At 36.4% G+C, this 13,631-nt stretch overlaps 1 protein-coding gene across 5 annotated transcripts in view; it reads right to left on the minus strand.

The window, feature by feature from the left end:
* MAPK8 (mitogen-activated protein kinase 8) overlaps window positions 1-13,631 on the minus strand; it is a 107,438-nt gene that overhangs the window by 15,666 nt on the left and 78,141 nt on the right. For all 5 annotated transcript variants that reach the window (XM_063085647.1, XM_063085646.1, XM_063085648.1 and 2 more), the window contains 2 exons: window positions 11,187-11,245; window positions 10,956-11,094 (listed from right to left, as the gene is read on the minus strand). In XM_063085647.1, the coding sequence (XP_062941717.1) occupies window positions 10,956-11,094; window positions 11,187-11,245 (198 nt within the window). The remainder of the gene's footprint in view (window positions 1-10,955; window positions 11,095-11,186; window positions 11,246-13,631) is intronic.

Genomic DNA, 13,631 nt, shown 5'->3' on the forward strand with positions numbered 1-13,631 from the left:
CTCACCCTCAGAGCAAGAGACACTCACAATGTCTGCCCAGCAGAATTTCAATTACAACTGACTAATGACTGCATTTTTCAGTTTTTCAAATAAGATTGTTTACTGTGGTTATTCTGGCCCTGTATGACCACTCTATATAGGGTATTTGGGGAAAGACAGGATAACGGTAGCCAGATAATTTGGTCATTCCAGTTCCTATGCTTCCGGACCAAAATTAACAATGCCTGGAAATGAGGTAGATATTACTGTGTATCACTTGGCGCTAAATGCCCTGATGGAACGGGACTTCGGGTTATCTCCCTTAAGGAGATATGGAATAAAGGAAGCAGAGAAATGTTTGATAACCAGAAGGGCAGACTGTGGCAGAAACCGGGGCTCACCACCATTCTGAACTCTGCTCTCCCCAAATTTCCTAATATTCTTACAAGGCAGGTCCTTATGGCTAGCTCTGCCAGTGGGCTCTGAGCAGAAGTGATATGCATTGCACTTCCAGGCCCAAGCACAGAAGAGCCAGTGTATACCACCCAGCCCTGACAGTGACCAGTAACTATCTAGATGGTACGGCTTCAATCAGCTTGGGTCTCTGAGTGACTGCGTGGAAACCCACCCCTAACCCTGACTTGCACTGAACCCCTAAGGATGAAAAGTCAGGTTATTTTACCAAGTGAGCAATCTCAGATCAGCAGAGGTACTAACCAAGGGTAGGTGAATCTAGAATGAGTAGCAGAGCAAAGACGAATACCAATTGTGGCCTCAAGGCCAGCTGTAAAAGTGATGGCTGTAGTTTATCCCATTAACTTTTTAAAAGTTGTTTCAGGAAAAGAGAGCAAACAAAAATCCAAACAAACAAAAATTCTAAAACTTACTGTACAAAACAAGTGGGAACAAGTGGCACAAGGGGTGGCCTGTAGTGGGTTCTGTGATGCCTGTACAGATCCTTGGTTCAGGCTTCAGGCACTTATTCTTCCCGCTGCTGGGAATGGTGACTGCTGACAATCTTCAGCAAATCTCTCTAGGCACAGCCCTCAGACACAGAGAGCTTGCTAGCTACCTTTTCCAAGGTCAAGATGCTCCCCAGGGTAAAGGGCCAGTGGAGTCACCACCAGATGAGGCCTTTGTGGTGATTGCAACCAGCTCAATTTCTCCCTCTATCCATTTTTACTTCCTTTACTCCCCCATAGATGTTGATCCTGAGGGAACTCCCCAATAAGCTTCTTACACATATATCTCCAACTTAGAGTTTGTTATCCACAAAGCCCAACCTAAACTAAAGGCATATTCTTCATCATAGGTAACAGACCCCAGTATGTCTCTTACTAGCTCAACATTATTACTTTAGGAAATCTTCTATAGTTGTACTTTTTTACTATTTTACCTGCTGACACTAAAGGAGTATGTTAGACTCTCCCAATACTGCTGTGTGTGTGCTATTTTCTGTAGTTTCAGCTTTATGCATGGCAACTCTGCTTCATGGATAGCTTCTTGACAGTTATCTCTTGTAATTGGATTATACCCTTCATCCTTATAAAATGATTCTTTATTCCCAGTGAGGAATGCTTCTTCCCTGGCCCCAGCATATTCAACTTTACCTCATTTAATAGTTACCCTTGTCTTCATGATTGCATTTTCCTAGTACATCTTTGCCAACCCCTTTGCCTTCAGCCTTCTGAAGTTAGCTACAAATGTCTGTTACAGAAACACAAAGCTGTTGCTGAGCTTCTGTATGTGTATCAAAATCTGACCTTTTTTCACAAAGGGATTAATCCCATTAACACATTCTGTTATATATTGCTCTTCTGTATTTTCATGTTTCCTTTTTATGCTTCTTGCTGTTTCCTTTTTTTTTCATATTCTACCGCTTGGTCTGTTTTTCTGGTCTACCGCCTGCTATCCCTATTAATCTGGAAATTTTCTATTTGGAAGACTTTATTAAAATCAAATGAACTTCCATGGTGGTGGATTACAGTCCTGGTTTTTAGGACAAAGAAAACAAAGAAACACAACCCAGAAGTATATGAATATGGAATCAGGAAGATAAAATACTCTCCCATTTAAAGAGATTTCTATTATGTTGTTTAAAGACTGCATTAGACATAATATTACAGCAGCTGCATATGTAATATACAAAGGATTCTCTTAGAATGATAATCATGAAACAGACTAAATAGCTCAGATACATAACTTTCTTATACCTTGAAAACAAATATATGTTTATTTTATTACATGAGTTAGTTTATTTGACATAAGGTGGTGCAGAAGGAAGATATAATTCCACTGAATTAAGTATACAAAAAATTCATCTCAAATTAGATGTAATACCCTTCAAAGAACAATAAGCTAGAAATAAAACTAAAATACACAGACATACATCCAAACAAAAAGTTTCATGCAAATGTTCATGTCAGCTTTATTCATAATAGCCAAAAAGTGGTAACAACCCAAGTGCTCATCAAGTAATGAATGGATAAACAAAATGTAGAATATCCATACAGTGAAATATTATTTGGCAATAAAAAGAAACAAAGTATTGATAGATGATTCAAACGTGAATGAACCTTGAAAACATTATGCTAGGTAAAAAGAGGCCAACCACCAAAGACCACATATTATACAATTCCATTTATATGTAATGTGCAGCATAGGCAAATATGTAAAGACAGAAAGTAGATTAGTGGTTGCTTAGGAGTGGAGGTGAAGGAGATAGGAAAGAATGGGAAGTGAAGGCTAATCGGTATGGGTTTCCTTTGGAGGGACGAAATGTTCTAAAATTAGATTGTGTTGACAGGTGCATGATCTTTGACTAAACATTGAATTGCACACTTTAAATGGATAAAATGTATGGTTTGTAAATTATATCTATCTATTCAGTGTGTGTGTATGTATGCACACATATCTCTCTCTCAAGTAAGCAGTTTAAAAACCTAGAATACAGAAATATAAAATATTTCTGAATATATATAGGAAATAAAACTTTGGTAAATACTTAATTTTACTCAACTGGTAATGATAGCAGAATATTTTGTATACTGCTTCATTTCAGACCACAAATAACCTTTACACTACTCCATAGAAATCAGTGAAATACAATGCTTCTAGAATATGACGAGAAACAGTGATGTTCAGCCAAAATGGCAGAGTAGACAGCTCCACAGAAACATCAAAACAAACAAACAAACAAACAAAAAACAAAAAACCACAAACCAATAACAACAGAGCAAAAGCTGTCAGAATAAACTTTTTCAGAACTCTGGAATATAGTCAAAGGTTTACAGCAATCACGCGAACTCATACTCAAGAAAAAGGCAACTTAAAAACAATAGAAAATCACTTCACCCATTAGGATGGTTACTATCAATAAAAGAAAATAAATGTTGGTGAGGATGAGGAGTAATGGAAACCCCTGTGCACTGTTGGTGGAAATGTAAAATAGTACAGCCGCCTATTGGCTGTATATTGGCTATAAGGGAAACTGTGGCAGTTCCTCAAAAAGTTAAATAGAATTACCATATGATCCAGCAATTCTACTTCGGACTATATATGCAAAGGAATTGAAAACAGGGTCTCAAAGAGATATTTGTACACCCATGTTCATAGCAGTATTATTCACAAAAGCTAAACTATGGAAGCATCCCAAGTGTCCTCTTATAGACGAATGGATAAGCAAAGTATGGTACATACATAAATGGAAAATTATTCAGCCTGAATAAAGAACAAAATTCTGACATATGCTACGACATGGATGAACATTTAGCACATTATGCTAAGTGAAATAAGCCAGTCACAATAAGGCAGATACTGAATGATTCCACTCATATGAGTTACTTAGAGTAGTCAAAATCATATACAGAGAAAACAGAATGACTATCAGGGGTTGGTGGTAGGAGGGATTGGGGAATTATTATTTAACGAGTGTAGAGTTTCAGTTTCACAAGATGGAATGAGTCCTGGAGGTAAATGGTGGGAATGGCTGAACAACAATGTCAGTGTATTTAATGCCACTGAACTGTATACTTAATGGTTAAGTTGGTAAATTTTATGTTTTGTATATTTTACTATAATAAAAAAGTTGAAAAAAATAGGAAATATTTGCAGCATTTGAACTAGTTCTTGCCCCACGTGCCTCCATGGCTAGGCAGGGGTCTTGAAGAAAGCAGCCACATTCGCAGTGTGGGACCCTGGTCCTAGGCTAGACAGAGGGTATATTTCTTAAAAACACTGTAAAGCAAATAAATAATCCAATGCTACCTGGGACAAAACATTACAGTTGAGGTAAACAAGACATGGCATACCATCAAGCATATCAACTCTGCATAATGGGAGTTTCAGAAGGAGAGAAAAGAGAAAAAAGAGCAAAAACAATTAAATTTAAAAAAAGACTGAAAATTTCTTGAATTTGATAAAAGACATCAATCTACACAACTAAGCTGCTCAATGAACTATAAGAAGGGTAAACAAAAACAGATCCTCACCAAGATGCATTATAATCAAACTGCTGAAAGCCAAAGACAAAAAAGACAAACAAAAAAAGATAAAGACTCTTGAGAGCAGCAAGAGAGAAGTAACCTGTCACTTACAAAGGATCCTCAATGAGTTTAACAGCTGATTTCTCATCAGACACCATGGAAGCCAAACGGAGGTACATGACACATTTAAAGTGCTGAAAGAAAAAACTGCCAAACAAAAATTCTACACCCAACAAACCTATTTTTCAAAAGCAGAGGAGGAATTAAGACATTCCAAGATAAATAAAAGCCAAGGGAGTCTGTCACTAGTAGACCTTTCCTACAAGAAATACTAAAGGGAGTCCTTCTGGTAGAAATATAACAACACTAGAAAGAAATTCAAACCTATATGAAGAAATAAAAATACCGGTAAAGGCAACTATATAGGTAAATACAAAGGTAAATAATATTATACCTTGGGTTGGAAACTATTTTTTTCTGATAAGAGTTAAAAGACAAAATGCATTAAATATAATTACAAATCTATCTTAATGGGCACACAGTTTATAAACACAACCTGTGATGACGACAACATAAACTGAGAAGGGCTGTAAAGAAGCAGAGTTTTTGTATACTGCTGAAGCTAAGGTGGTAATAATTCAAAATAGATTGTTATAAGTTTTAAAAGTTAATTGTAATCACCAGTGTAATCACTAAGGAAAATGACTGGAAAATATACAGAAAAGAATATGAAAAATGAATCAAGAGGTATACTATAAAAAAATCAATTAAACACAAAAGAAGGTAGTAATGCAGGAACTGAGAAACCACAATATGCACCATTCAGAATACAGACAGCATAATGGCAGAAATAACTTTCTCCTTATAAGTAAATACTTTAAATGCATGGATTAAACTCTCCAATTAAAAAGTAAAGAATGGCAGAATAGATAAAAGAAACATGATCTGTATCCTATCTACAAGAGACTCACTTTAAATCCAAAGGCAAAACTAGGTTGAAAGTGAAAGAATGAAAAAAGATATTTCATGCAAATAGAACTCAAGAGAGAGGTGGAGTGTCTATACTAATATCAAACAAAATTAATTATAAGTTAAAAATTGTTACATGAGGCAAAGGAGAACATTATATACTGATAAAAGGGTCAATCCATCAAAAAGATACAATTATAAATATATATGCAGTTAACAACAAAGCTCCAAAATACATGAAGCAAAAACTGACAGAACTGAAGGGAGAAAAAGACAGTTCTACAGTAATAGTTGAAGACTTCCAAACCTCACCTTCAACAATGGACAAATAGGAAATGTGAATAACACTGTATACCAAGTAAACATAACAGACACACACACTCAGCCCTCTGTATCCATGGAGTATGCATCTGTGGAATCAACCAACCATGGATTGAGAATATTTGAAAAAAGAACTGCATCTGTACTAAACATGTGCAGACTTTTTTCCTTGTCATTATTCCCTAATCAATACAGTAGAACAACCGTTTACACAGCATTTACATGATATTAGATATTATAAGTAATCTAGAGATGATTTAAAGTATGTCAGAGGATGTGCATAGGTTATATGCAAATACTAAGCCATTTTATACCAGAGACTTGAGCATCTGTGGAGCTGTATCCACAAGAGGTCCTAGAACCAATCCCTGGCAGATACTGAGGGACAACTGTATAGAACATTCCTCCCCAAAACAGCAGAGTACTTATTTTTCTTAAGTGTACATGAAACAATTTCCAGGATAGACCATATGTTGGTCTACAGAAAAAGTCTCAATAAATTTTAAAAGACTGAAATCATACAAAGTTATCTTCTCTGACAACAATGGAAAGAGGGGAAGCTAGAAACCAAGAGAAGGAAACTGGAAAATTCACAAATCTGTGTAAGTTAAAGAACACACTTTTTTTTTTTTTTTTTTTGGTCTTTTTTTGTGACCGGCCGCCAGTGAGCGCACCGGCCATCCCTGTATAGGATCCGAACCCGCGGCGGGCGCGCTACTGCACTCCCAGCGCCACAATCTCCCGAGTGTGCCACGGGGTCGGCCCCAAGAACACACTTCTAAACAACCAATGGGTCAAGGGCCGAGCCCGTGGCGCACTTGGTAGAGTGCTGCGCTGGGAGCGCGGCAACCCTCCCGCCGCGGGTTCGGATCCTATATAGGACTGACCGGTGCACTCACTGGCTGAGTGCCAGTCACGAAAAAACGACAAAAAAAAAAAAAAAAAAAAAAAAAGAAAATACTTTGACACAAATGAAAATGAAAACACAACATATCAAAGCTTAGGGAACACAGAGAAAGCAGAGCTCAGAGGGTAATTTCATAGCTGTAAATGCCTACATTAAAACATTTTTAAAAATCTCAAATTAATAACCTAATATTCAATCTTAAAAAAATAGAGAAGAATAAACTAATCCCGAAGCAAGAAGATGGGAAGAAATAATAAAGATTAAAGTGTAGACTAACAAAATAGAGAATAGGAAAACAACAGAGAAAATCAATAAAAGCAGAAATTGCATCTTTGAAAAGATCAACAAAACCTGACAAACCTTTAGCTAGGCTTACTAAGACAAAAAGAAAGAAGATACAAATAACTAAAATCAGTAATGAAAATGAGGATATAACCACTGACTTCACAGAAATAAAAAGGATTTCAAGGTAGATAAACTAGATAAAATGGATAATTTCCTAGAAAGATGCAATATTACCAAAACTGACTCAAGAAACAGAAAACCTGAACAGACCTGTAACAAGTAAAAAGAGTGAATCAATAATCAAAAATCTCACAAAAAAGAAAAGCCTAGGACTAGATGGCTTCAGTGGCAAATTATACCAATCATTTAAATAAGAATCAACACCAATCCTTCTTAACCATTTCCAAAAAACAGAAGAGGAGGAAATACTTCCTAAATTGTGCTGAGGCCAGCATTACCTTGATATAAAAACCAGATTAAGACATCACAAGAAAACTACAGACCAATATCACCTATGAACACAGATGCAAAAATTCTCCACAAAATACTAGCCAACCAATTCCCATAGTATATTAAAAGGATTACCATGACCAAATAGGATTTATCTAAGAAATGCATGGATAGTTCAGACAAAAATCCATAATAATACACCACATTAATTGAATGAAGGAAAAACAAACATACGATCATTTCAACTGATGCAGAAATGCATTTGATAAAGTCCAACACCCTTTCATGATAAAAACACTTAAGCTAGGAATAAAAGGTATGTGGTAAAGAATTAAGTAGAGGTCTGGCCTTTGCCCTCAGCTACAGGTGCCCTCTAGGCCCCTGGAATGTCCTGCCTGATAGGACTGTCTTTGTTTGCCTGAGACTTCAGCCATGGACAGTTTAACAATGCGATTTATGATGGGGGCTTTGAGACACATATCAGTTTCAACTTCTGGAGGAACTGCAGACTAAAGGTATTAGCATGAATTTCAGGAATAGCTGGCGATTAAAGTCAGCCAGGTGAGCAGTATGTGATGAGCCCCAATAAAAATTTTGAACACCAAAGACTTGAGTGAGCATTCCTGGTTGGCAATACTCTGGGTGTATTGTCATACTTTGTGGCTGAGAGAAGAGGACAACAGGAAGCTCCATGTTTGGACTTCTCCCAGATTTTGTCCTATGAATTTCTTCCTTTGTCTGGTTCTAACTTGCATCCTTTTGCTATAACTAAATTAACCGTAAGTATAGCTCTTTCCAGAGTTCTACGAGTCATTCCACTGAATTATCCAACCTGAGACTGGTTGTGGGGACCCAAGAATTTGTAGTCAGCTGCTCTGAAGTGAGGGTGGTCTTGGGGACCCCAAAACTTGTGGCTTGTATTTGAATTAAGGACAGTCTTGTGAGTTCTGTGTCCTCTGACTATACAATATGACTAACTCTAGTACAGAAGGGAACTTCTGCAACCAGAAAAAGAGCATTTATGAAAACTCCACAGCTAATACTTAATGGTGAAAGATTAGCCTTCCCTCTAAGATCAGGAATAGGACAAGATGCCCATTTTTCACCATTTCTATCCAACATTTTACTGGGAGTTCCAGCCAGAGAAGATAGGCAAAAAAAAAAAAAAAGAAAAAAAAGAAAAAGAAAAAGAAAAAATAAAGATTAAAGAAAAAAGAAAAAAGAAAAAAAGAAAGGCACCTGAATTGGAAAGAAAGAAGTAAAATTAGGGTACAGATGATATGCTCTTATATACAGAAAATCATTTAAAAAATCTATTAAAAAACTATTACAGCTAATAAACAAATTGAGCAAAGTTGCAGAATATACGCTTAACACACCAAAATTAGTTGTGTTTCTATACACTAGCAATAAATAATCTGAAAAGGAAAGTAAGAATACAATTCCACTCATAATAGCTTCCAAAAGAATAAAACACCTAGGAGTAAATTAAAAAGGTGAAAGACTTGTATACTTGAAAACTACAAAACACTGCTGAAAGCAATTAAAGAAGACCTATGTTATGAACTAAACTGTGTCTCCCCAAAACTCATATGTTGAAGCGCCAAACCCCAATGACTGTATTTGGAGGTAAAGTTAAAATGAGGTCATAAGGGTGAGGCCCTAATCCAATAGAACTGGTGCCCTTCTAAGAAAAGAAAGGGAATGTGAAGCATTCTCTCTCCATACACTTCAAGAGGGTAGTTGTCTGCAAGCAAGGAAGAGAGGGATCAAGGGAAACAAAATTTGCTGGAACCTTGATCATGAACTTCTAGACTCCAGAACTGTGAAAAAATAAATTTCTGTTGTTTAATCCACCCAATCTTCGGTATTTTGTTATGGCAGGGCAAGCAGACTAATACAACCTAAGGAAATGAAGAGACATCCTGTGCTCATGAATTGGAATACTAAATATTGTTAAAATGGCAAAACTACCTGAGCAATCTACAGATCCAATGAAATCCTTATTAAAATTCCAGTGTCTTTTTCTGCAGAAACGGAAAAGCTGACCCATATGATTGATATGAAATCACAAGGGGCCTCAAATAGCCAAAACAATATTGAAAAAGAACAACAAAGTTGGAGGATTGACACTTTCCCATTTCAAAACTTACTACAAAGTTACAGTGATCAAAATAATGTGGTACTGGTATATGGACAGACGCAGAGACCAATGGAATAGAAGTGAACATTCAGAAATGAAACCATGTATCTCTGACCAATTGGTTTTTGACAAGGGTGCCAAGACCATTCAGTGGGGAAAGAATAGTTGTTTAACAAATGCCTCTGAGACAACTAGATTTCCACATACAAAAGAATGAAGTTGGACTCTCATCTCACATCACATATAAAAATTAACTCAAAATGGATCAAAGACCTGTATGTAAGAGCTAAAACTATAAAACTGTTAGAAGAAAACACAAGGCTAAATCATCATGACCTTGGATTTGACAATGGATTCTTAGATATGACACCACAACCACAAGCAACAGCAACAAAAAAATGATAAACTTCATTTCATGAAAATTAAAAACTCTTGTGTATTAAAGGAGATCATCAGCAAAGTGAAAAGACAACCTACTGAATGGGAGAAGATATTTACAAATCATATACCTGATGAGGGTCTAGTATATGGAATATATGAAGAACAACTACAACAACAAAAAGACAAACCACTCAATTAAAAGTTGGGCAAAGGGCTTAACTACACACTTCTCCAAAGAAGATAAACAAATGGCCAACTACTGGTGCTCGACATCATTAGTCATTAGGAAAATGCAAATCAAAACCACAATGAAATACTACTTCATACCCATTAGGATGGCTAGAATCAAAAGCTCAGATAAGTACTGGCAAGGACTGTAGAGAAACTGGAACTCTTGTACATTGCTGTTGGGAATGTAAAATGGTGCAGCTTCTGTAGAGAACAGTTTGATGGTTCAAAAAGTTAACCATAGAATTACTATATAACCCAACAATTCCACTCCTATGCATAGATCCAAGAGAGCTGAAAACAGATAAAACAAATTTTCATAGCAGTACTATCCATAATAGCTGAAAGGTGGAAACAACCCAAATGACTATCAGTGGCTGAACAGATAAACAAAATGTGGTATATAGAATATTATTCAGTGACACAAAAAATGAACTACTGATACATGCTACAACATGGACAAACCCTGAAAACATGCTAAAAAGTGAAAGAAGCCAGAAACAAAAGTTCACATATTAAATGATTCCGTTTATACAAAATATCCAGAACAAAAACCACAGACATAGAAAGAATAATGGTAGGATGCCAGGGGCTGGCGACAAAGGGGAATGAGGAGTGACTGCTTAAGGGATATTGGGTTTTCTTACAGGGTGTTGAAAATATTCTAGAATTTGATATAGGTGGTGGTTGTACGACACTACGAATGTACTAAAAGGCACTGAATTGCACACTTTAAAATGGTTAATTTTGTTACATGAATTTCACCTCAATTGTAAAAAAAAGACGATGATAGTTTTTTTCTACTAACCCGATGAATAATTCCAGCAGAATGAAGGTGCTTGATTCCACAGAGCATCTGATAGAGAAGGTAGGACATTCTTTCATGATCTAGTTCCATCTGAATCACTTGGCAAAGATTTGCATCCATGAGCTCCATGACTATGTAACTTCATGGGTGAAAAAAGATGACAGCTAAAGTGTACAGCAACAATCTAAAAATAATGTACTAACATAACAAAATTTTAATTACCACACTTACACATCTTGAAATTCTTCTAGTGATTTCTGTGGTGTGAAAACATTCAAAAGGCCAATTATCTGTGGTAAAAGCAGAGAGAGAAAAATTAGAAACTACTTCCTAATACTTTCATTGGGGAATTTCAAATACATGGGTTAAAAAAATCCACCAGCAGTTTAAAATCTTTCAAATTTTATGTTCTAAGCTCAAGTGATTTCTTTTTTTCAGACCCACAGAATGTACAACACCAAGAGTAACCCTAATGTAAACTAGAGATTGTGGGTGATAATGATGTATCAATGTAGGCTCATCAATTATAACAAATGTACCACTCTGGTGGGGGATATTGATTTGGAGGGAGGCTGTACATGTGTGGGGACTGGGGATATATGGGAAATCTCTACACCTTCCTTTTAATTTTGCTGGGAACCTAAAAGTGCTCTAATAAACAATCTTAAGAACGAAAACCTTATCAACAGAAAAGTTACACATAACCCATGCCATTTATGAACACTCAATTATCAAGCACTGATATTACAGAAACCTCTACATAATTTGTCAGCAAATCTTCCTCTACAAGTTCTTACTCAACTCAATATCTCTATATAATCTCAGCCCTTTGCTCCCTGATTTTTCATAACACTATACCTGCCCAGTCTTCTTCATTCCCATTATTCCTTGGTTCATCCACAGGCATACTTTCCCACTACAGTCGTTAGTCATTCTCTTTTCTCTATCTGTACCTCTTCCTTCCTTGATATTATCTATGTCTTTTTTTCCAAGCATATCTATGTGGATAATTACCAAATATGCATCAGAAGTCCTTGCTTAGCTTACGTGTTTCAGATTGCCACTTTACATGGATGTCTCAAAAATAAAATAAAATTGAACTCATTTTCATTCATACTCAAACCCTTTACTTTTCCAGTGAGCCCTCTCTTTTACAACAGAAACCTCAGATTGATTTTTGATTCCTTTTCAGTATCCATATCATAATAAATATTCAAAAGAAGCTGTTCGTTCTACTGTCAGTCTGAACTTCAAACTCTTTTTCCCATTCCCTGTGCTACAACACAAGTTGAGAATTCTAACATGTCATATAGACTGTTCATGCTATAATTACTTCTAACATTACTGTTACAAATTGAATGTTTGTCTTCTCTCCCCCCACTTCATATGTTAAAGCCCTAGTCCCCAACATGATGGTACTTGGAGAATGGGTCTTTAGGAGGAAATTAGGGTTAGATTAGGTCATGAGGGTGGCGCCCTCATAATGAGATAAGTGACCTTATAAGAAGAGGAAGATACCCCTCCATCCTCACTAGGAAATGCCACGTGAGGACAAAGTGAGAAGCTGGCCATCTACAAGTCAGGAAGAGAGCCCTCACCAGGAACCAAACGGGCCAGCATCTTGATCTTGAACTTACCTGCCTCCAGAAAGGTGAGAAATAAATCTCTGTTGTTTAGGCCACCCAGTCTATGGATATTCTGTAATGGCAGACCGAGCAGGCTATGACAACTAGGATCTCTAACAACAGTTTTCTGCAAATCAAGCTGTCATTTTATTTTGTATAAAATGGGAAAAAGCAAACAAAAAAACACCTGATCACATTACTCACCTCCTCAAAAACTTAAAAGCAACAAATAAATTCCAAAACTCTCTAGCAGTACATACAAAGCCCTCCATGATAGGACATCAACTTATTTCATCTCCTGCTAAGTCCTCTACTAAACTTGATACCTGAGCCATAGCAAATTAGCTTCAAGGATATAGTTTTTTAAAGCTCTCAGTGCCTTTAAACATACTATTCCCTATGCTTGTCTTTTAATTATCTTCAAGATGGACCTCTTTTGTAGAGCATGACAACCCCTAGTTCTTGACAGAGTTCACTAATCTCTTTCATTCCCAGTAATCTTCTATGTTATCACTGAATTCAACATAGTGTAGTATATAGTCTTATTTTCACAACAGCCTTGTTCCTACCACAAAGGATCCTTGTTATAAAGAACTGTGTCTTATTTGCTTTTACAGCCCAGTACCAAATATTTACAAAATGTTTGCTGACAATTATATTTAGGGATGGAAATGTTTTTCTAGACATAAACTTCATGAAGGTAGAATTTATGTTATTCATCTAAGCATTAAGCTTTGCTTATAGAAGACATTCAAATATTTGTTCAGTGAATAAATTCAGAAAAATAACACTCAGGCCAGAAAGGGTAAAACAAATTTGATTAACATAGGGGAAGTGACAATAAGAAAGCATCTACCTGCTCTAAATAAATTCAAGACTCCCAACCAGATGAACTGAACACATGAAGACTGGACAAGTAGTAAGACTGTTCTCAATACTATTTGGGAAATCCTACAGTAGAAGAGAGGCGTTGAAGATTAAAGGCATATAGAGACAGAAAGGAGATTAGTGGTTACTTAGAGTAGAGGGGTAAGGGAGGTAGGGGAATGAT

The sequence above is a fragment of the Cynocephalus volans genome, chromosome 2, assembly GCF_027409185.1.
Source record: "Cynocephalus volans isolate mCynVol1 chromosome 2, mCynVol1.pri, whole genome shotgun sequence".
Lineage (NCBI taxonomy): Eukaryota > Metazoa > Chordata > Mammalia > Dermoptera > Cynocephalidae > Cynocephalus > Cynocephalus volans.